Raw genomic sequence first — 21,060 nt, 5'->3', positions numbered from 1 at the left:
TATAGCTTTATGTCAGTATATGCTTTGCGTATAACCATATAATTCCCCTGTCTGTTATCCTTCACTGGACACTGGCGGCCTCTGTTTACTAAACCCCCCTCATGGTTTTACGACACCCCCTCCTCCCCCTGCATTCAGACCTGCAGATGACAAAGCTTGTCATCTTATAAATGTATAGTTAGAGCAATAAAAAGTATCATTGCTCAATGCAATACTCTTGTTATGCGCGCTCACATCATCACATATGCACACTAATACACACTGCCACACAGGCTTGCATATGAATGCAGACAGTGCACGTGTACATGGGCAAACATATAAGATTGTTTTGGTAAAAACACCTTGTATTATACTTGTGCTCTAAACAAGGATTACAATTAAAAAAAACATAAGTGATTGATTTCAAAAAGTGTTCTTGGATTTTTTTGTTTCTGTATAAATCCATACAGCAATGTTATGGACACTGTCACACAGTGGGGAAAATGCATTAAGTCTCTCAAGCTTCCCCAGCTTCTGTGTTTAGCAGACTATAAGACTAGTATGCACACTGCTACACACTGCTGCACACTGTTATGCACACTACTACACACTGATATGCACACTACTACACACTGATATGCACACTGCTACACACTGTTATGCACACTGCTGCACACTGATATGCACACTGCTGCACACTGTTATGCACACTGCTGCACACTGTTATGCACACTACTGCACACTGCTACACACTGCTGCACACTGTTATGCACACTGCTACACACTGATATGCACACTGCTACACACTGATATGCACACTGCTACACACTGTTATGCACACTGCTACACACTGTTATGCACACTGCTACACACTGATATGCACACTGCTACACACTGATATGCACACTGCTACACACTGATATGCACACTGCTACACACTGATATGCACACTGCTACACACTGATATACACACTGCTACACACTGTTATGCACACTGCTGCACACTGATATGCACACTGCTGCACACTCTTATGCACACTGCTGCACACTGTTATGCACACTGCTGCACACTGATATACACACTGCTACACACTGTTATGCACACTGCTACACACTGTTATGCACACTGCTGCACACTGATATGCACACTGCTGCACACTGATATACACACTGCTACACACTGTTATGCACACTGCTACACACTGATATGCACACTGCTACACACTGATATGCACACTGCTACACACTGATATACACACTGCTACACACTGATATGCACACTGCTACACACTGATATGCACACTGCTGCACACTGTTATGCACACTGCTGCACACTGTTATGCACACTGCTACACACTGATATGCACACTGCTACACACTGATATGCACACTGCTACACACTGATATGCACACTGCTGCACACTGTTATGCACACTGCTACACACTGTTATGCACACTGCTACACACTGATATGCACACTGCTACACACTGATATGCACACTGCTACACACTGATATGCACACTGCTGCACACTGTTATGCACACTGCTACACACTGTTATGCACACTGCTACACACTGATATGCACACTGCTACACACTGATATGCACACTGCTACACACTGATATGCACACTGCTACACACTGATATGCACACTGCTACACACTGATATGCACACTGCTACACACTGTTATGCACACTGCTACACACTGATATGCACACTGCTACACACTGTTATGCACACTGCTACACACTGATATGCACACTGCTACACACTGATATGCACACTGCTACACACTGATTTGCACACTCTTATGCACACTGCTACACACTGTTATGCACACTGCTACACACTGTTATGCACGCTGCTACACACTGATATGAAAACTGCTACACACTGATCTGCACACTGCTACACACTGTTATGCACACTGCTACACACTGATATGCACACTGCTACACACTGATATGCACACTGCTACACACTGTTATGCACACTGCTACACACTGATATACACACTGCTACACACTGATATGCACACTGCTACACACTGTTATGCACACTGCTACACACTGATATGCACACTGCTACGCACTGTTATGCACACTGCTACACACTGATATGCACACTACTACACACTGATATGCAAACTGCTACACACTGATATGCACACTGCTACACACTGTTATGCACACTGCTACACACTGATATGCACACTGCTACACACTGATATGCACACTGCTACACACTGATTTGCACACTGGCACTCATAGCAACTCTATATCCAAGCTGAGATACCTATGTAATGATATGTAGACTGACAATACAGTGAGATCTACTATGAAACATGGATGCTGCTACATGATTTGTGTCATGTTGTGTTTTGTTTATTTCCTATGTGTTATGTCTCTCAGCTATTATAACATTGTTATGCTCCCCAGTAACTTGCCATAGGTGGGCTCCTTTATTTACCTTCATTATCGTGAAGGAACAGAATTCCACATCTCCATTCTGATGTACAGTAGTAACATAATAAACATTGTATCTGTAATGTCACAACTCCGCTTCTTTAGTGTTTGTTTAACTTATATTCTTCCATAGATTGATAAATAAGTCCCTAGTTTCTAAACCCAAAGCTTGTCCTTCCCTTTTTTACGTGGCTTGACAGAGATTCGGCTAAGGCAGAGGTTTTTTCCTGGGATAACCTTAACATGCTTTTAAACAGTTTTCTATATCTTTGTAATGGACTATGACAATGTAATACAATGATACAAAATGAAAACACTGGGTACTCAATAGTATATATAGGCAAGGCAATATAAGACAATATTTGCCGCAAAAAAACAACACATGTCAACAGTTTATCCTAAAAAAGAGACATGCTGGGTAAATTGGGAGTTTTTTTTTACCCTTAACCATAATTCTGTGCGACACCCCTAGCTGAGGAGTGTGACACTTCAGAGAGTCCAGGCATCCTGTTTGAGATGTGTCACAGGAACTATGCCATATAGTAGTCACGTGGCAGGTAGCATATGTAAACATGCCAGTGTTAATATTGCCATGTGGCATAGTGAAAAATTCAAGATAATTTGTATTAAGGTAAAATATCAAAGTATTAAATGGTAAAATAAATATCACAAATTAACTGCCCCAAACTGATGTGGGCAAAATAACATATGTCACTAGCCTTAAGCCAGACATATTGGTTATGAAATAAAACCAGAAGCAGACAGATGCTAACATGAATACCATATTCCTCATTGTATGTAAAATTACTCTCTCTATATTTTGTTTTCTGGAGCAGCATAGCTGTGTGTTTGTTTTCCATGTAAACTTTTTTTTTTAAACATAGGTAACATCTTTAGCCAACAATCATGTATATGTAAACAAATACATGAAAAGAGAATTATATCTAAAAATCCTATAGTTTTGTTCTGGTTCATACTTTCAAAGCTGATTTGGCAAAACCTTTGTTACACGTGCTTGTTTCACATATGTTCACTCATATACTAGTGTAAAAAAACTATTATTTAGGTATTACTGTTAGGGGTAGTAAATATTATACTGTAACTATGTGAATGCTGTTTATAGATTTATAAACTCTTGGTCCATAGAGGGCTTTTCCATGTAACATCTGTTTCAACTATGGCATCAAATACATTGTTTTTCTACATACTATAGTATAAATATATATTAATATAAATATATATTTACTTTAATAAAGTGTTACTAAGTGACTGTTCATGCATTCAGTGCATGAATACGACTTTATCAGTGTGTGTGGATAGATCCGAAACAAGTTTATTGTAATACAGGAAATCATGTTCCCTGCTTCTGTGTCAATATTTACCTCCTGATCATAAATCTGAATACAGAAGCTCATACGCAGAGGGAAAATGTAAATTTATAGTTGTTGCTATAAATATTGTTGTGTAGTGGTGGTTTCTAAATCACTTAGATGTCAGCGAGGATAACAAAATTATTAACATTAACAAACTGTAGTTTAACCTTATGAATATGACATGTTTAACAGATGGATGAGTCATTCTTAACAGGCTTAGCTGACACTGATGAGTTTAATGAGTCAAAAGGTCAGATCTTTAAAAAACATAAAAAAACATAAAGGAGTTCTATAAAAGAGCACATCTGCCACCCAGAGACACGTTTCACAATAAATATTTATTTAAAAAAATAAAAAAAAATGATAATAATATAATTTATACTTGTTTGTCAAAAAATAGCAAATATGATTCTTATGCAGAAAGTTACATAAACAGGCAGCAGTCTTAAATATTATATAAATATATATAAATAAAAAATAACTTTATCTTGAACAGATACAGTAACAGCTGACAGTTACAAGAAGGTTTTTTAAACAAATGTCTCTCAGTTTATAATAAATTGTGTAAATAGTCTCCAGAGGCAAGAAGGTTAATCAATAGTGCAGATCCTTCTGTAAACCTCATCTTTTAGGGTTCTTACTCCCTGGAAAATAAATAATAATAGTTAACTTGTTCTCCTTTAGGCTTTAAGTGCCTCAGTTGACCTGTTAATGTCCATAGGCTATTTAAAAAGATAAGATGCTGAGCAAAGGAATCTCACATTGCCCAAGGACAGAGTCTCTCTTTATTCCATACATCTTGTTAACTGCCTTCACTTTTAGGTAACGACTGCACAGTTGTGTCTCTGATACGTTCTCAAAAAAAAAGTCCTCATTGAAAATAGGGTTGCGGCTCCTCCTTATAACAGTACTGCGCTGCTTTTGTTGCTTCCCAGGAATAATGGAAAAGGAAACAAAGCAGTTAATGTTTTTGGGGTCAGTGTTGGGGCTGTAAAGTCCTTCTGCACTGATGAGACGTACACGTAGTCTCTGGGCTGCAGGGCAATACTCAGCAGATAAGCGGAGGGAGCCTCCGTTGTCTAGGAAAACAGCATTATCTGCCACAAATCGTTCTCTAGAATACTGAAGATCCATAGGGAAAACAGAGTCCATCATCCCATCAGAAATTCTACGAATTGTGTTAGGACTGCTGTCTGAGGAGCTCCACTCATCAGCAGAAAGTGAGTTATTTCTAGAGAGCCTATTCTTCTCTTTTCCTCTCAATGCCCTGCAGAAGAGTTTGTCTTGGCTTAGAGCTTTTAACAAAGTGCTGCACCGAGGAAGTGACCTGTGGAGCAAAGGAGAACTAAATGGGGAAGAATCTGTGGAGGAAGTGGTGTCGCTGTCCAAAGTACCTGATCGACTTAGCGGCCGAAACTTAAGTGTTGTGAAGCTGAAAGAAGGAGATGCACTTCTACAGGTGGTGGTGTTGGAGCGGGATCTTGGATATAAAATGGGAAATCCAGCAGGATCATTGTGAAAGAGGGATTCTTTTCTTCTAGTGTTTGGGCTTTCAAGTAAGGTGCAAAATCCATAAGACGTATGGGCTTTAGGCAGATGTGGGAGAGATAAAGCTGCTTGTGACTGTGGATCACCATTAGTGTTTTCTTCTTCTGTAGGCTCCTCTGCACTTTCTACCTGAATAAGGTGTGTTTGTGCGGGATTAAGAAGCCTTGTTTCAAAGTCTGTTCCACAGAGGTCTGGTACAGACCTGTGAAAGGGTTTTACTCTTAACCCTCGCTGGGATGGAAGCCGAGGAGGTATGCAAAACTCAGGGATGCGGTCTGGGGTCAGGACATTTGGATACATCTGAGGACACTGTCTTCTGTTGAATGTTATTCCCCTCATGGCCAAGTCAGACTCTTGTCCTTGTATATCTGCAGCTTTGAACTTTTCTAAAAGCCACATCAGTCGTTATAGCAAATTTTATCGGTTTTCGCAATGAAGAATTCCTGTAACACAGAAAGAAAACAATGAATGTTGCTGAGCAGTAAATATTTCATTTTCCTTTAATGCAATACTAAAGAGCAGAGCAGACAGTATTTTTATTATCTTAACACTGACACTTTTTTTAGGGTTTAGGCAAACTTTGCTGCTCCATTAAAATTTATTATTATCACTGTTTTGCCAAATGTTCCTTTTTTATTTATGTTTTTTTATTTACCTGCCCCTCTGTCCCCTGCCTCCAGCCACTGAAACACATTGTTTCTTACCCCTAAACCCTTGATGATTCCCTCTTTTTTTCCTTTTAAAATATGCTCCATTGATCTCACTCTTAAAACAAACGTTCCTGTGTTTTACATTACTCTGTTTTATTCCTAGTCCCAAGAATCTCTTTAGCTGTTTTTTTCATGCTTTTTACTTGTATTTTATTTTATTCCCATGAACCTGTCCTTAGGTTTCTACAGAACTAAATTTATTGTATTCTTATCAGTAATAATGTAAAAGTTATGCTTAACAAAACCTCTTTACAGATTTCAGTAAATCCTGGTAGAATAAATAGCTGTATTTTTGTATTTAAAATAACTAACATAGTTCTGAACTACTCCCAATAAAATATACCGGTACATTATCCCTGCGAATATCACAGTAACAAAATGTAACCTTGACTCTAGTTCTCCAGAGAAATAAAATTTACCTGATGGTTTTCAGTGTACAAGATCTGCACTCATCCCTTTCACACAATGCTCTGTAAACTTTCCACTGCTGTAGCCAGGAAATTTCAGTTTTGTTCAGCTTTGATCTCTGATTGAGCTCACTGAGCTGTGTCATCTGCTCTTATAGACAAGTAATCCTAGCTTCCAGCCAATTAGCAGTTATGAGCCAGATGACTCCTCCCACTGGAAAGTAACACAAGGTAAAGCAGTGACAGATTCCGAGCTGTGAGATAAAAGCTAGGTACTTTTAGTAAGCCAACATCAAAATTAGCTTTTCCATGAGTAGGAGTCTAAGATGTGCATGTGTGTGTGTCTAAATCTATCTATTTATCTATCTATATATATTTTCTATGGATTATTTAGAATATTTTCCAGTATGTTTAATAATGTTTTAATAATTTATATAAATGTTTTATTAATATTTTATATGTAATATTTCAATAATGAGCCCTAAAGGGACAACCTAGTCAAAATTAAACTTTCATGATTTAGATTGTGCATGCAATTTTAAACAACTTTCCAATTTACTTTTATCATCAAATTTACTTAGTTCTCTTGGTATTCTTAATTGAAAGCTAAACCTAGGTAGGCTCATATGCTGATTTTTAAGCCCTTGAAGGGTGCCACTAATCTCAGTGCATTTTGACAGTTTTTCACAGCTAGAGGGTGTTAGTTCGTGTGTGCCATATAGATAACATTTTGCTCATGCCCGTGGAGTTACCTTGGAGTCAGCACGGATTGGCTAAAATGCATGTCCGTCAAAATAATTGAAATAAGGGGGCAGTCTGCAGAGGCTTCGTTACAAGGTAATTACAGAGGTAAAAAGTATATTAAAGGGACACTGAGCCCAATTTTTTTCTTTCATGATTCAGATAGAGCATGAAATTTTAAGCAAGTTTCTAATTTACTCCTATTATCAAATTTTCTTTATTCTCTTGGTATCTTTATTTGAAATACAAGAATGTAAGTTTAGATGCCGGCTCATTTTTGGTGAACAACCTAGGTTGTCCTTGCTGATTGGAGGATACATTCATCCACCAATCGAAAACTGCTGTCCAGAGTTCTGAACCAAGAAAAAAGCTTAGATGCCTTCTTTTTCAAATAAACATAGCAAGAGAACAAAGAAACATTGATAATAGGAGTAAATTAGAAAGTTGCTTAAAATTGCATGCACTTTCTGAATCACAAAAGAAAAAAACTGGGTTCAGTGTCCCTTTGATATAACAGTGTTGGTTATGCAAAACTGGGGAATGGGTAAAAAAGGAATTATCTATCTTTCTAAACAATACCAATTCTGGAGTAGACTGTCCCTTTAAGAATCTTAAGCTGTAAATTGAGAAACGCGATGTGCAAAAAGCATATTTTCCATTCCTATGTTCTTCACATAGAAAATAATGTACTTTTTATTATATGTATATATATATATTGGAATAGATATGTAGATATAGGCATATACACATATATATAGAAATATGTATTTATGGAATAAAAAGGACATTATCCTGTAAGTGAAGAACATTGGAATGTTAAATATGTCTAGTACAGTAAAACACACAAAAAACATCTGTACTCATATATATATATATATATACTGCAGCCAGGATGTGCACTCTCACCTTCCAATCATCTGCCAGGGTGCTAGTGGTATACAGAATAACGACAATAAAACTTGCACTCACTGGGTATTTGAAAAATCAAATATACAGTGACAAATGTAACGTTTCGGGGAAGGGGATGTAGAGTCCCCGAAACGTTACATTTGTCACAGTAAATTTGATTTTTCAAATACCCAGTGAGTGCATGTTTTATTGTCGTTATTATATATATATATATATATATATATATATATATATATATATATATATATATATATATATATATATATAAAACAAGGAAAAGTGGACGCAGCTTTGGTTGCTTATCGCACTCACTTAAAGCTACACTATTTCTAGAGTCACAGGCAGTTAACCCCGGGGCTGCCAAGGTGCAGGTCCATAGGGAAAATTACAAAACAAACAATACAGCACACAGAAAAAGTCCATCACTCACTCACAAGCTCTCAGCTAAGATTAAAAGCAAAACTGGAAGAGTCAGTAACCGCATTTGGCCAAATGGGACAAGCCCAGGTACCACCTCAAGGTCTCTTCCAAAAACCTGGGTCCCTACTACAGCCACACAAATGCAGTCACGCAAACAAATGCAAGCTCTTAATCAAACAAACTGGGAACATGTATATGTATGTATCTCTATGTTAAAGGAACAGTCTAGTCAATAGGGCATGTCATTTTAAACAACTTTCCAATTTACTTTTATCATCAAATTTGCTTTGTTCTCTTGGTATTCTTACTTGAAAGCTAAACCTAGGTAGGCAAAACTGGGAAATGTGTAATAAAGGGATTATCTATCTTTTTAAACTTCTGGAGCAGACTATCCCTTTAAAGCCCTTTGCCTGACTTTTCTTTTTCTCCATTGACAGAGGCAAAGAGAATGACTGGGGATTATGGGTAGGGGAGTGACACAGCTTTGCTGTGGTGTTCTTTGCCTCCTCTCATATCTTTGAGCCCTTATAACTTTTATATGCATTTTTCTTTACATATTGTTTTATTAGATAATGTTATTATGAGTGTACTTTTACTTTTAAATGTGTTTATAATGTTTTTTGTGACACTTTTTATTTGTATGTAACAGTTAACCGTAACTCTGAGGTCACAATATCCCGACCCACGTTAAATTAAATTGTGATTGTGCAGACACGTTTACTTTCAACTTCTGATAAGCTTTCTATTTCCAATGTGCGCAAACACTTATGATAAACCCAATATCACTTGCGCGCAACAGTTAGCACTGGCATCTGCTGTTAAACTAAGTAATGTATAAATATAAAATAAATATTATTATCATAGGTAAATGAATAGGTCTCATCAAGATTATGCTTAAAGGACCACTAAACACAATAGAATAACATAATTAATAAATGCATAATAAAGAGACAATACAAAAGCACTTATTTTGAATTTCAATTAAGTAGTAGATTGTTTTTCTGGCAAATCAGTCAGTTACATTTTCCTTCCTAATGCATCATGTGACAACCATCAGCCAATCACAAAATGCATAAACATATATCCTGTGAATCTTGCACATGCTCAGTAGGAGCTGGTGCCTCAGGAAGTGTACCAATAAAAAGATTGTGCACATTTAGATAATAGAAGTGAATTGGTTTAAAATGTGTTTAAAATTGTGTGCTCTATCTTAATCATGTAAAGTTAATTTTGACTTGACTGTCCCTTTAAATGAACATGAAACCTCAAATTTATCTTTGATAATGATTCAGATAATGTGAAAAGTTTAAAAAAAAATAATAATAAAAATAAATACTGCACTCTACTCCCCTTCATTACCTTGTTCTGGTACAGCCAGTGATGTCACCACTGGTGCATGTGGTGATGTCACAGGGGGCGGGAACTCCCTGCTAACACAGGGAATGTTAAGAGGTGAGTCTGAGGCTAAGGGATGTAGACCTCTACCTCAGGACAAACAACACTTTTTAAATATTTTAAGTACTTTTGAAAGGGACACAAGAAAAATTACTGCACTTTTAAAAAATGGTCATATACCCTTGTAAGAAGCAGGAGATCACCCTTAAAGGGACACTAAACCCAAACATTTTGTTTCATGATTTAGAAAGTGCATGCAATTTTAAACAACATTTGAATTTACCTCTATTATCTCATTTGCTTCATTCTTTATATATCCTTTGTTGAAGAAATAGCAATGCACATGGGTGAGCCAATCACATGAGGGATCTTTGTGCAGCTACCAATCAGCAGCTACTGAGCCTATATAGATATTCTTTTCAATAAAGGATATCAAGATAATGAAGCAAATTAGATAATAGAAGTAAATTAGAAAGTTGTTTAAAATCGCATGCTCTTTCTAAATCATGAAAGACAAAATGTGGGTTTGATGCCACTTTAAAGCAGCAACAACCTGCTCTAAATAGTGCTGTTTTAACTGAGCTGGTGGGGAAATTAAACAGTATCTCCCCCATTTGTGTTTGAGGAACAAGTAACCCCTCATTTTAGTTGAAATATTTTTTATTGATTTTCTTACAACCAAAATACAATATATGCAAGATAGATAAATACGGACAAAAGTACACTCACAAGTTATATGGTCAGATATATAAGGCTTTTGGACTTCACATCCAATATTCGCTATACCTAGTACCTCGTCCATGTGTTTTCAAATTAACAATGGTATATAATTAGTATATAATAGATTAAACATAACATTGTGATTTAATAAAAATGAAAAACTAAAGACCTCTATAATCCCCCCTCCCCCCCTCCCCCCTACCAGGTGTTTCCACTAGCTTCCTATATCGTCCAGTAGACTAAACAGTCGTCTATCGTAATATTGCTAAATATATCGTTTATATCTAGGCATGCGGGTAGCAAATGTTAAGGTATTTATTCCATACTCTTTTCCCTTACTCTATTATTCAGTTCCTCCTCTCTCCCATCTCTCCTGGATGGCAGAAGGGCCAGAATCGCTTCCCATCAACCAATAGAACCAAACTTTCTGGAAATGATCAATATTATCCTGCGACCATGCTACTAACTCTGACATTATATATGTATCCTTTATTTTATCTATCACCTCCGTCCAGCTTGGAGCACCCACCTTCCAGTGTCTAGCTATACATATGCGTAAACATGTACACAAAGTTTTAATGAAAGTGTTGATTGTCGAGTTCAGAGGTCTAACCTTTTCATTCAGGAGTCCCTGTGTTATAGTCAGTTCTATGTCCTCATTTAGAGTGTCACAAAGCAATTTTGAGATTCTCGTCCATAATGGACGTACTTTTGGGCAATCCCACCACATATGTCTATATGATCCCCTCACACCGCAGCCTCTATAACAGGCCGCAGTGTTAAGGGAAGGGTTGTAAGCTGTCCGTTCTGGTGTAAGGTACCACCTAAAGGCCACTTTCATACAGTTTTCCCTCATATCAGCACTGATCATTCCCTTACTAGCCTCAAATAATATTTTCTCCCAGGTTTCCTTTTCCCTTATCTCACCTGCGTCTTTCTCCCATCTCTCCATAAGGGGAGATTTGAGGGAAGTTTTCCTTTCTTGTAGCATTAAGTATATCTGAGAAATCACATGCTTCCCTCTTGATTGTGTGTTGCAAAATCGCTCCAGGGTAGACAAAGGTTGGTTTGTTCTATTAAAAATATATTTAGATATAGCTGATGATATCTGTAAGTAAAGATACCACTGTAGAGTGTATGGTTGGATTTTATCTCTAATCTGGTTAAAAGTGAGAATTGAGGTTTTATCTAGAAAATCCGCCACCCTATATAACCCCTTGTTTTCCCATTTTCCCACCACCTTTCTAAGTTCAGAGGGCAGCAAAAACTTCAGAGGAAGGGACAAGGACCTTGGGGCTATCAGTCCCATCTGTTTAGTAGTTTTATGCCAGTTATGTATTGTCTCCCTTGTTACTGGCGATCGGTAAGCGAGTGTTTTTAATTTCAGCACTGGGTCCCACAAAACATCTGCCGGGCTCTCACATCCCGCAATATCTGCTTCAATTTTTGGCCAGATGACCTCTTGTACATTTTTCTCTAAGATGATAGATTGAGCTAACCTAGCGGCTTGGTAGTAATCTACCAGATTCAGGACCCCCACTCCCCCCTCCTGCCTATGTTGCTTCAATAGCTGTGATGCTATCCGAGCCCTCCTATCTCCCCTCAGGAAGCAAGTTAAGTCATTTTGTAGGGCATTTAAGTCTGCCAGGGGAACCCCAATCGGCAGAGCTCTAAAAAGGTACAGCATCCTGGGGAGTACGTTCATTTTAATAGCCGAGAGCCTCCCATACCACGAAAATCTACCTTTTTTCCATTTGTTTAGATCCTTCCTGATAGTTTTGAAAGTAGGTACATAATTTAGGCTATATAAATCTGAAAGAGTACTGTTAATCTTAACCCCCAAATATGTAATATGACTTTTTGCCCAAATGAGATTGAAATTTAGTTCTACCATTTTTTTGTGTGGGGTGGAAGGCAAATCAGCAGAGCCTCGCATTTATCTAGGTTAATCTTATAGCCCGAAATTTCTGAGAACTTCCCCAAAATATCGTACAAGTTAGGCAAGGAGATCAAGGTCTGGTCAAAGTCAGCAAGACATCATCAGCAAATAAAGTCAATTTGTATTCTGCGTCTGCTATCTCTACACCTCTCACATCTGTCGAGTGCCTAATGAACGCTGCAAGTGGCTCAATGCTGATGGAAAATAAAAGTGATAATGGACACCCTTGACGAGTTCCGTTTAAAATATCTATGGGCCTAGATATGTACCCTGCCGCTCCCACTACTGCTGTTGGTCTTGAATATATGGTCGTAAGTGCTCTTATGAAGGCCCCTTTAAAACCCATTTTATCTAATACTCTGAACATAAAATTCCAGTCTACCCTATCAAACGCTTTTTCCGCATCGAGTGATAGGAGAAGAGAGGGCGTCCCAGTCTGAGATAAAAAGTCTACCAAAGTCACGATTCTCCTAACATTATCTGGGGCCTCTCTTTCCTTAATAAACCCCCCTACTTGGTCTTTATGTATCAGTGAGGGTAGAAGCAGTTTTAGTCTATTTGCCATAATCTTTGTAAAAATTTTAAGGGCTGCATTATTTAGGGATATTGGCCTATAGTTTTGACAATGTTTCGGGTTTTTCCCTGCCTTGGGTATTACCACAATTTTGGCTTGTAGTATCTCTTTGGGTATTTCCCCTCCCGCCAGTATCCCGTTCAAAAGGTTAGTAGGTGGGGCAGTAATTCTTTCTTGAATAGTTTATAATATTCCCCCGTAAGGCCATCTGGGCCAGCCGCTTTACCTGATTTAAGGTCTTTAATTACTAACAAAATTTCTGTAGCTGAGATGTCTTCATTAAGTTTCTCCAGATCTGCCTCTTGGATAACCGGTAATTTAGCCTGTCTAAAAAAGTCATTTGTTTGCCGACTGAGATCCCCCGGGGGCACTTTTTTCCCATCATATAGATTCTCATAAAAATCAGCAAAGGTCTCAGCTATTTCCTGAGGGTTTGAAGTGGGGATCCCGTTCTGTCTATGTATCAAGGGTATTGCAAAGGACTTTGTTGTCTCCCTTAGTTTATATGCAAGATATTTATCCGGCTTGTTGGCATATACATAGTAGTGTGCTCTCAGTCTTAAAGCCGCTTGAATGGAGGATTCATTTAGAATCTTGGACAATTCTTGTCTTTTGGTCTGGAGGGATTTATATACTCCAGATGAGAGAGTGCATCTATGTTCCTTCTCAAGAATCTCTACCTCCCTCTGAAGTGTTTTAGCTACCTGCCTAGACTATCTAACCACCATCGATTTCTCTTTAATGAGTAGGCCTCTCAAGACCGCTTTATGTGCCGCCCACGTCATTAGGGGGTTACATGTGGACTCTTTGTTTAATTGCCAATATTCCCTCAGTGCCCCTATTATCCTCTCAAATATCTCTGGCCTCTTAAGAAGTGTTGGATTGTATGTCCATGACCTGGGTCGTGAGTAATTCAAAATACCTGTCAATTCTAAATTTACCATGGAATGATCTGACCAAACACATGGTTGCGTGGTTGATGATACCAAATTGGGGGCTAAAATCTGACTAACAAAAACATAGTCTAGTGTTGAATATGATTTATGTGCCGGAGAATAATAAGTGTAATCATGTTTAAAATTGCCTACCGCCTCCCAAGAGTCTACCAGATTATGTGCACCCAGAGAATACCCAATTGACTTAACAATGGTGTTATGTTGATGCTGTTTACTTGTAAGTCCCCCAGAACCTCCACCTGAGAAAGGAGTCATGGTAACGTTAAAATCCCCTGCTAAAATTATTCTATCTTGCGACCATTGGGTCAGGTTTTGCGCTACTTTTTCAAAAAAGGCATTCTGTGACTCATTCGGTGCATATACATTACATAGGTTAACTTTAGTATTCTGAATTGTGCCTCTAACTATCACAAACCTGCCTTCCTTATCCCTAACTTCACTATCAAGGACAAAATCCAGAGATTTATGTATTAAAATTGAGACTCCCCTTTTTTTGAGTCTGTTGTAGCGTGAAAGTGGTGGGGGAACTGGTTTGACCAATATTTTTGGACTGTCTGGGAAATGAAGTGAGTCTCTTGGAGGTATATGATATGCGCCTTTTCCTTCAGGTACTGTGTCATTGCAGTTCGCCTTTTGGTGTCTGAATTCAATCCCCTAACATTATGGGAGATAAGTTTTAAATTATGTGGCATCAGTGTATCTCACTACCCCCTCTCCCTGTTTCGCTATGCGTAACCCCTTAGGAAAGTCGCCCGCACCCTGACCATCGTCTCTTACCTTCATTACCTTTGAAATCTGCGTCGCCCCTACCTCATGTCTCCTCCCCATTTTCCTACCTATGTACCTGAAAGGAAACACCTGGTTTAAAAATAAAATAAAAAACAAAAAATAGTGAACAATAAACAGATAAAGAACTTTGTTACTCTCCACCGCTTTCCACAACATATTATGCCTAAATGCAGTAAGTTACATATCTAAATAATTATGGCAATACCTATACCATATAAAAATATATTGTAAGAGAGAATAGAAAAACACACAAACACCATAGCCACAAAAGATAGTCAATACTATCAACAGTATTAAGAGGCCTCCTCTGGCCTGCCTTTGTAAGCTTAATTTTCTAATCTTTTGAACACAACAAACAAAAACATCTTACGTTTTAATATGTCTCTGGATGCAACCTGTGGGGGCTAAAAAAGAAAAGAAAAGAAGTCCATCTCCACAAATCTTGCTTCCTGGCTCTTGATACACCAGGAGTCTCAGACCCCCCCCTCCTATGATACAGTAGCTATAAGAAAAGCAGAGTTGCACAACATACAAAATCCGAGCATCATCTTTATACTTATCTGCCCTCTGCTTGAATGCCCCATGGACTCCAACTGTAAGTGCATAGTTCCCCTGCTTCCTACCACTTGTATCCGGGAAAAAAATAGTTTCTTCCGTCTGTAGTGACTCCCTGTGAATTTATCACAATTCAAGATTTATGCTTCTTCTCCGGTATCTTGGACCATTGCTTCTGACGTGGCAGCCCTCCCTGCTGACTTTGATCTGAAGTGGTCTGCTGATGCATAAGAGCTGGAGGATCCATCCTCATCCTGCAACAAGCCTCTGGGATTTCCTGTGGATCCTTGATAAAGAATGATCTATTTTCCCACATTATGTGTAGGGCAAAGGGAAAGCCCCACCTGTATGGGACTTGGTTTTTCCTTAGTAGGGAAGTGAGAGGCCGGAGAGAGCTTCTTCTTTGTAGGGTCCGCAGGCAGAGATCCTGAAAGAACTGAATGATGGTCACTTGATGTTTAAATGTGGGATTTTTCCTCGCTGCTGCAAGTATCTCCTCCTTTTCTTGAAAGGGGAGCATCTTTAAATAACGTCTCTAGGAGGTTCTTCCCCCTTGGGTTTAGGGCGAAGTGCCCTATGTGCCCTCTCCATCTGAAATTTGTCTTCTCCTCCTGAGCCAGTAATCCCCTGAAAGAGACTGAGTAGATATGCATTTAATTCTTTAGGACCTATTGATTCTGGTATTCCTTTTAAGCGCAGATTAGATCTGCGACTGCGGTTTCCTAAGTCCTCTAGTTTGTCATATACATCTTCCCATTCCCTTTGTTGAGATGTGACCCTCTCTGTTACTGTATTCAGATCTTCTACCATAGAATCCCCATTCTCTTCTAGGGAGTTTACTCTGGACCCTAAATTAACTACTTCTTGTTTTAGTTCTGCTATACTGTTAGTCACAGAGTTTTGCATGGACTCCATTTTTTCTAGAAGTTTTTCGAAATTAACCGAAATGTCCTGCTTAGAGACCAAAATGTCTAAATCCGCCTTGGTAATGGGTCTTGAGTCATCCATCTTTTCCTTTGCTCCCTCCTCTATTTCCCTCTCCTCCTCTGAGTGTTGCGACTGTGCATCAGAGTGTTTATCTCCCCTCATGGATTTAAAGAAGAGATTAGGTGTAGATTGTTTATTTGTTGAAGTTAATTTGGTGTTCTTCCTGGCAGCCATTTTAACTGTTTTTTTGGTATTTATTAGGGATTCAGATTAAGTATCTATACATAACTATGTTCAAAACTTGGCTCACATCAAAGTTTCAGTCGATAGCCTGTACCTTAACTGTCCATGTAAACAGAGAGGTCAGCACCTCTTAAAAGGTCTATCAAAAATATATGGTATAGCTCCAAATCAGAGAAGCAGGTTTAAACTCATAGGAACAAGTTATAGCTCATGAGACATATAGGTTCTTGAAGAGACTATTTTAAAGATAGCAGTTTCATGGTAGCTATGTGGGTCTGCCCATTAACTTTATACTGTTTCTTTCATTCCTATGTAAACTGCAGCAACTATATCTTTGTCATTATCATCAGCAGCACGCCTTCCTTCATGTCTTCCTCACCATGCCTGAGAATAAATAAATGCTCTCGCTCTGTGTACTGCAGTTGTAATTAGTCAGTGGTCCTTCCAAAGTAAATTGTGCTTTAAATTTCTGTTTGCCACTGTATTACTTTGCTATGTGCTCTCATTAAGCCTGTGCCACCATAGACCTTTATTCTTCCCTGCTGCAGCGCCACTATATGCCACCCATTTACTGCTTTAGTGTCCTTAGGCCCATTTAAATACTCCCATCTAGCACCCTTTTTGCTCCGTAGCTTAGGAGCTGCAGGCCCCAGTTAGTTGCTCATTCCGAGTGTCCCTCTCACCTCTCACTGCTTGCTGGGCCCCTCGGGATTGTCCTGTATAGCAGCAGAGCCTCTGCTTAGACCTCCGGGCTTCCATTCAGAAGTGTGTGAGCCTTAGAAAAGATAGCGCCGATAGCGCCACGTGGGCTGTGTGTATGGCGGCTGTTCCGTCTCCCGCGACCTGCAATATATGAGTTGCTATACTTGCAGGATAGAGGTGTCATTCCGGTCACATATTTAGTGAGCTGTTCCCTCTAACTTGTGGCCCTTTGTCAGCTATTTCTCCCTTCTCCAACACCTGACAATTGCCTTGGTAGCTACTAACTTACACTGAGCTCTGGACCTAAGCTGCCATTCTTCAGCTCCTCCAGGCTCCGCCCTTGGTCGTAACCCTTCATTTTAAAAGGAAAATGGTAATGGTGATCACCTGCTGCAAATACACACATGTGCAGTGTTTGAGGGGGAGGGACACATTTAATCCATATCTCCCCATAAAAACACAGAGGGGTATGGGACTCCAGTTTTAAAAGAGAGGAAGCTGATAATAAATAAATTGAAGAACTGGTATAACTGTCTCATGTATTTTTGATTTATTTTAATATTCCTTGTTTGCTGAGTGAGTTTGGGCAGGAGTAGGAAGTTCTAGATTCAAGCATACATTGTCAAAATAGGTTAAGCCACCCCTCTGGGAAATCAGAATTATGGGTGATTTTAAATGTATCTAATATTTGTATGGTTAGAAATTTTATACCTACTAATTTTATGCATAAATTGCAAGATGGTACATAGTGCTAAAAATAAATCAAATCTTCTGATTGTCAGTTATCAGTTGGTATTTAAAAAAATAAAGACTCCCTTGTTACTATTTACTATGTCTGCCAGAAAAAATGGCACAAAAATGTAATTTGGCATTTTATATGGTGGTGATCTCCCATATTGTGAAACAGTTTATTTTGGTACCTGAAATCTATTTTTAAATGCAACAAAGACCCAACTACTAAAAACACCTCCCGCACAGGACAGTGGCTCAGCAGTCAAGGGGTTAATGGATAACTGAAATTAATTTGAATCAATCTCAGCCATCAATACTACAAATATTATAGACTTTGATAATCATTCCAATCCATTAGGTATTTTACTTCACTTTGTATTCCAATCCATTAGAACACCTGCTGGCTTAATTACTGAATTTGACTGAATATTTGTATGTGCTAGAACAAACATCTTTTATTAAACGTGGATTTATTATATTATAGTAGACTTTTATTCAACGTTTTGCTGAGGTTTTTCTGTTCTACACAAAATCAGCAGATATGCAGGGAAAATAAAAATAAAACTTGAGGCTAATTCTTTAAAAATTGGTGATGATGCCTAGGGGTAGATGTAATAAGCAGCAGATGCTGGAAACAGAAGTTAAGTAGCAGCGGTCATAAGACCGCTGCTACTTAACTTCTCCGCCACCTTTTAGGTGATGCACTGCAATCATCCCAATAAAATACGATAAGGATGATTGACACTACCTGCTAGATTGGCCGCGAATGTGCAGGGGGCGGCATTGCACAAGCATTTCACAAGAAATGCTTGGGCAAGGTTAAATGCCAACATTGTAGGCTGTCAGCGTTAAAGGGACAGTCTACACCAGAATTTGTATTGTTTTAAAATATAGATAATCCCTTTATTACCCATTCCCCAGTTTTGCATAACCAACACAGTTATATTAATATACTTTTTACCTCTGTGATTATTTCGTATCTAAGCCTCTGCAAACTGCCCCTTTATTTCAGTTGTTTTGACAGACCCGGCATTTAATAAATTGATACCCTAATGTGTTTTAATGCAGATTATTATTATTATAGTTAATTTGTAAAGCTCCAACATGTTATGCAGCGCTATAAAAAAGTAAATTTTTATTAGGGTACAATACAATAAGACATTATGTAAGACTATACAGTGGACATCACTGCACTTACATTGACAAACATAAACAAAAGGAAAGGTGCACCCTGCCCTTGAGCACAATCAGTAGTAGATGCACTTTAATACAAAGTGAACTAAAGTTAGAGAGGCTCTCAAGCTTACAATCTAAAGCAGATACACAGGGAAGATGAGGGAGAGGGAAACATAAGTAGTAGAGACATTTTAAAGTAAGTTGTATGTGTGTCTTTGAACAGATATGTTTTTAAGAAACACTTGAAGCTTTTGAAATTAGAGGGAAGTCTAACTGAGCGAGGCCAGAAGCTGCATATGATAGGTGCAGTTCTAGAAAAGTATTGCAGACGAGAATGTGAGGAAGTAATGAGAAAAGTAGGTCTTGGGCAGAGCAGAGGGGTGGGTGTATTTGCACACAAGGACAGAGATAGAGAAGGGTGCAGTATTGGTGAGGGCTTTGTATGTTAGGGGCAACATTGTATATTTGAGAAGCCAGTGGAGGTGTTGGCAAAGAGGTGCAGCAGATGTGGAGCAGTGCTTAAAGCAGTGTTAATTTTGACGGCAAATTACAATTTAGTCTTAGTTTTAGTCTTTTGACTAAAATGCCATTTTAGTTTTAGTCGTATTTTAGTCATCTAAATTGTTTTAGTTTTAGTCTAGTTTTAGTCGACTGAATTTTCAGTAGATTTTAGTCGACTAAATCCCAGTAGATTTTAGTCAACTAAAATCTAAGGGGTTTAGTTAAAGTGTAATGAATTATTTAAGCATTTCTGTATCATTTGCAAACTGATTACATACTCCAGGAGTAAACATAACACCTGTTAATATTTATGGTATTAAGGTTTAAACATGCAATAAAGACACAGATTTAGCCATTGGGATATGTAACATCTTTATTAAACTTACAATTAAATAAAACCAAGTTTCATAAAAAAACAGAAGTGCAACTTTAAAATATAAAAAAAAAAAATGTTAACTGTATTGGCTAAATTGAACATATTACCCAATATAAAACTTTAACAGTTCTCTGTTAATAATTAAAACAAGTATCAAATAACTCAACACAACAAAAAGTTTCTGCAGCTAGCACAGGCACAGCATAACTTAAACTCATACTCGTGGGTTATGCTTATTTCTATAGGAAGAATCAATTGATTGTTCACAGATTCGAAAAAGTTTCGGCAACGATATTAGCACTGCTGTAGAACTTCCAAACTCATTATATGCTCCTGGAGTAAAGGTTTATTAACCTGTTTTCTTTTATGGTATTAAGGTTTGAACATGCAATACAGATTTAACTGTTGTGGTATATAACATGTCTATTTATCTTAAAATTTAATAAAATTAAGTTTAGTAAATTTTACAAAAGAGCAGTAATTGAATATGGATTGATTATAACAACTTGCATAAAATGTTTTTGTCAGCAAATTTTTATTTAGTTTTAGTCATAGTCTTTTGACTAAAATGTCATTTTGATTTAGTTTTAGTCATAGTCTTTTGACTAAAATGTCATTTTAGTTTTAGTCGTATTTTAGTCATCAGAATTTCTTTAGTTTTATAGTCATTTTAGTCTAGTTTTAGTCGACGAAATTAACACTGGCTTAAAGGGACAGTCTAGTCAAAATTAAACTTTCATGATTCCAATAGGGCATTTAAGGGAAAGGTTAAATATATGTGTGAGAATGGGTGTAAGAGTAGTGGAAAGAGAAGTTAGCAGTTGTAATGGAATAGGATCAAGGGGACAGGTAGTAAGATGGGAAGATGAAAGGAGAGCACAAGCCACCTCCTCTGTAACAGGTGTGAATGTGCTGAGTTT

General features: G+C 38.0%; 1 protein-coding gene across 1 annotated transcript; it reads right to left on the bottom strand.

Annotated features, from left to right (window-relative positions):
• Nucleotides 1–4,546: 4,546 nt before the first annotated feature.
• LOC128665132 (C2 calcium-dependent domain-containing protein 4C-like) lies at nt 4,547–5,800 on the bottom strand. Its single transcript, XM_053719873.1, has one exon. The coding sequence runs from the start codon at nt 5,765–5,767 to the stop codon at nt 4,547–4,549; it is 1,221 nt and encodes a 406-aa protein (XP_053575848.1). The 5' UTR covers nt 5,768–5,800.
• Nucleotides 5,801–21,060: the final 15,260 nt, after the last annotated feature.

Source organism: Bombina bombina, chromosome 6, assembly GCF_027579735.1.
Source record: "Bombina bombina isolate aBomBom1 chromosome 6, aBomBom1.pri, whole genome shotgun sequence".
Classification (NCBI taxonomy): Eukaryota; Metazoa; Chordata; class Amphibia; order Anura; family Bombinatoridae; genus Bombina; species Bombina bombina.
The sequence above is the reverse complement of the archived record's forward strand: the minus strand, read 5'-3'. Positions and strand labels throughout refer to the sequence as shown.

Bases quoted from the DNA above. Each gene is read 5' to 3' on its own strand.
- LOC128665132 (XM_053719873.1), bottom strand. From the start codon at position 5,767: ATGTGGCTTTTAGAAAAGTTCAAAGCTGCAGATATACAAGGACAAGAG.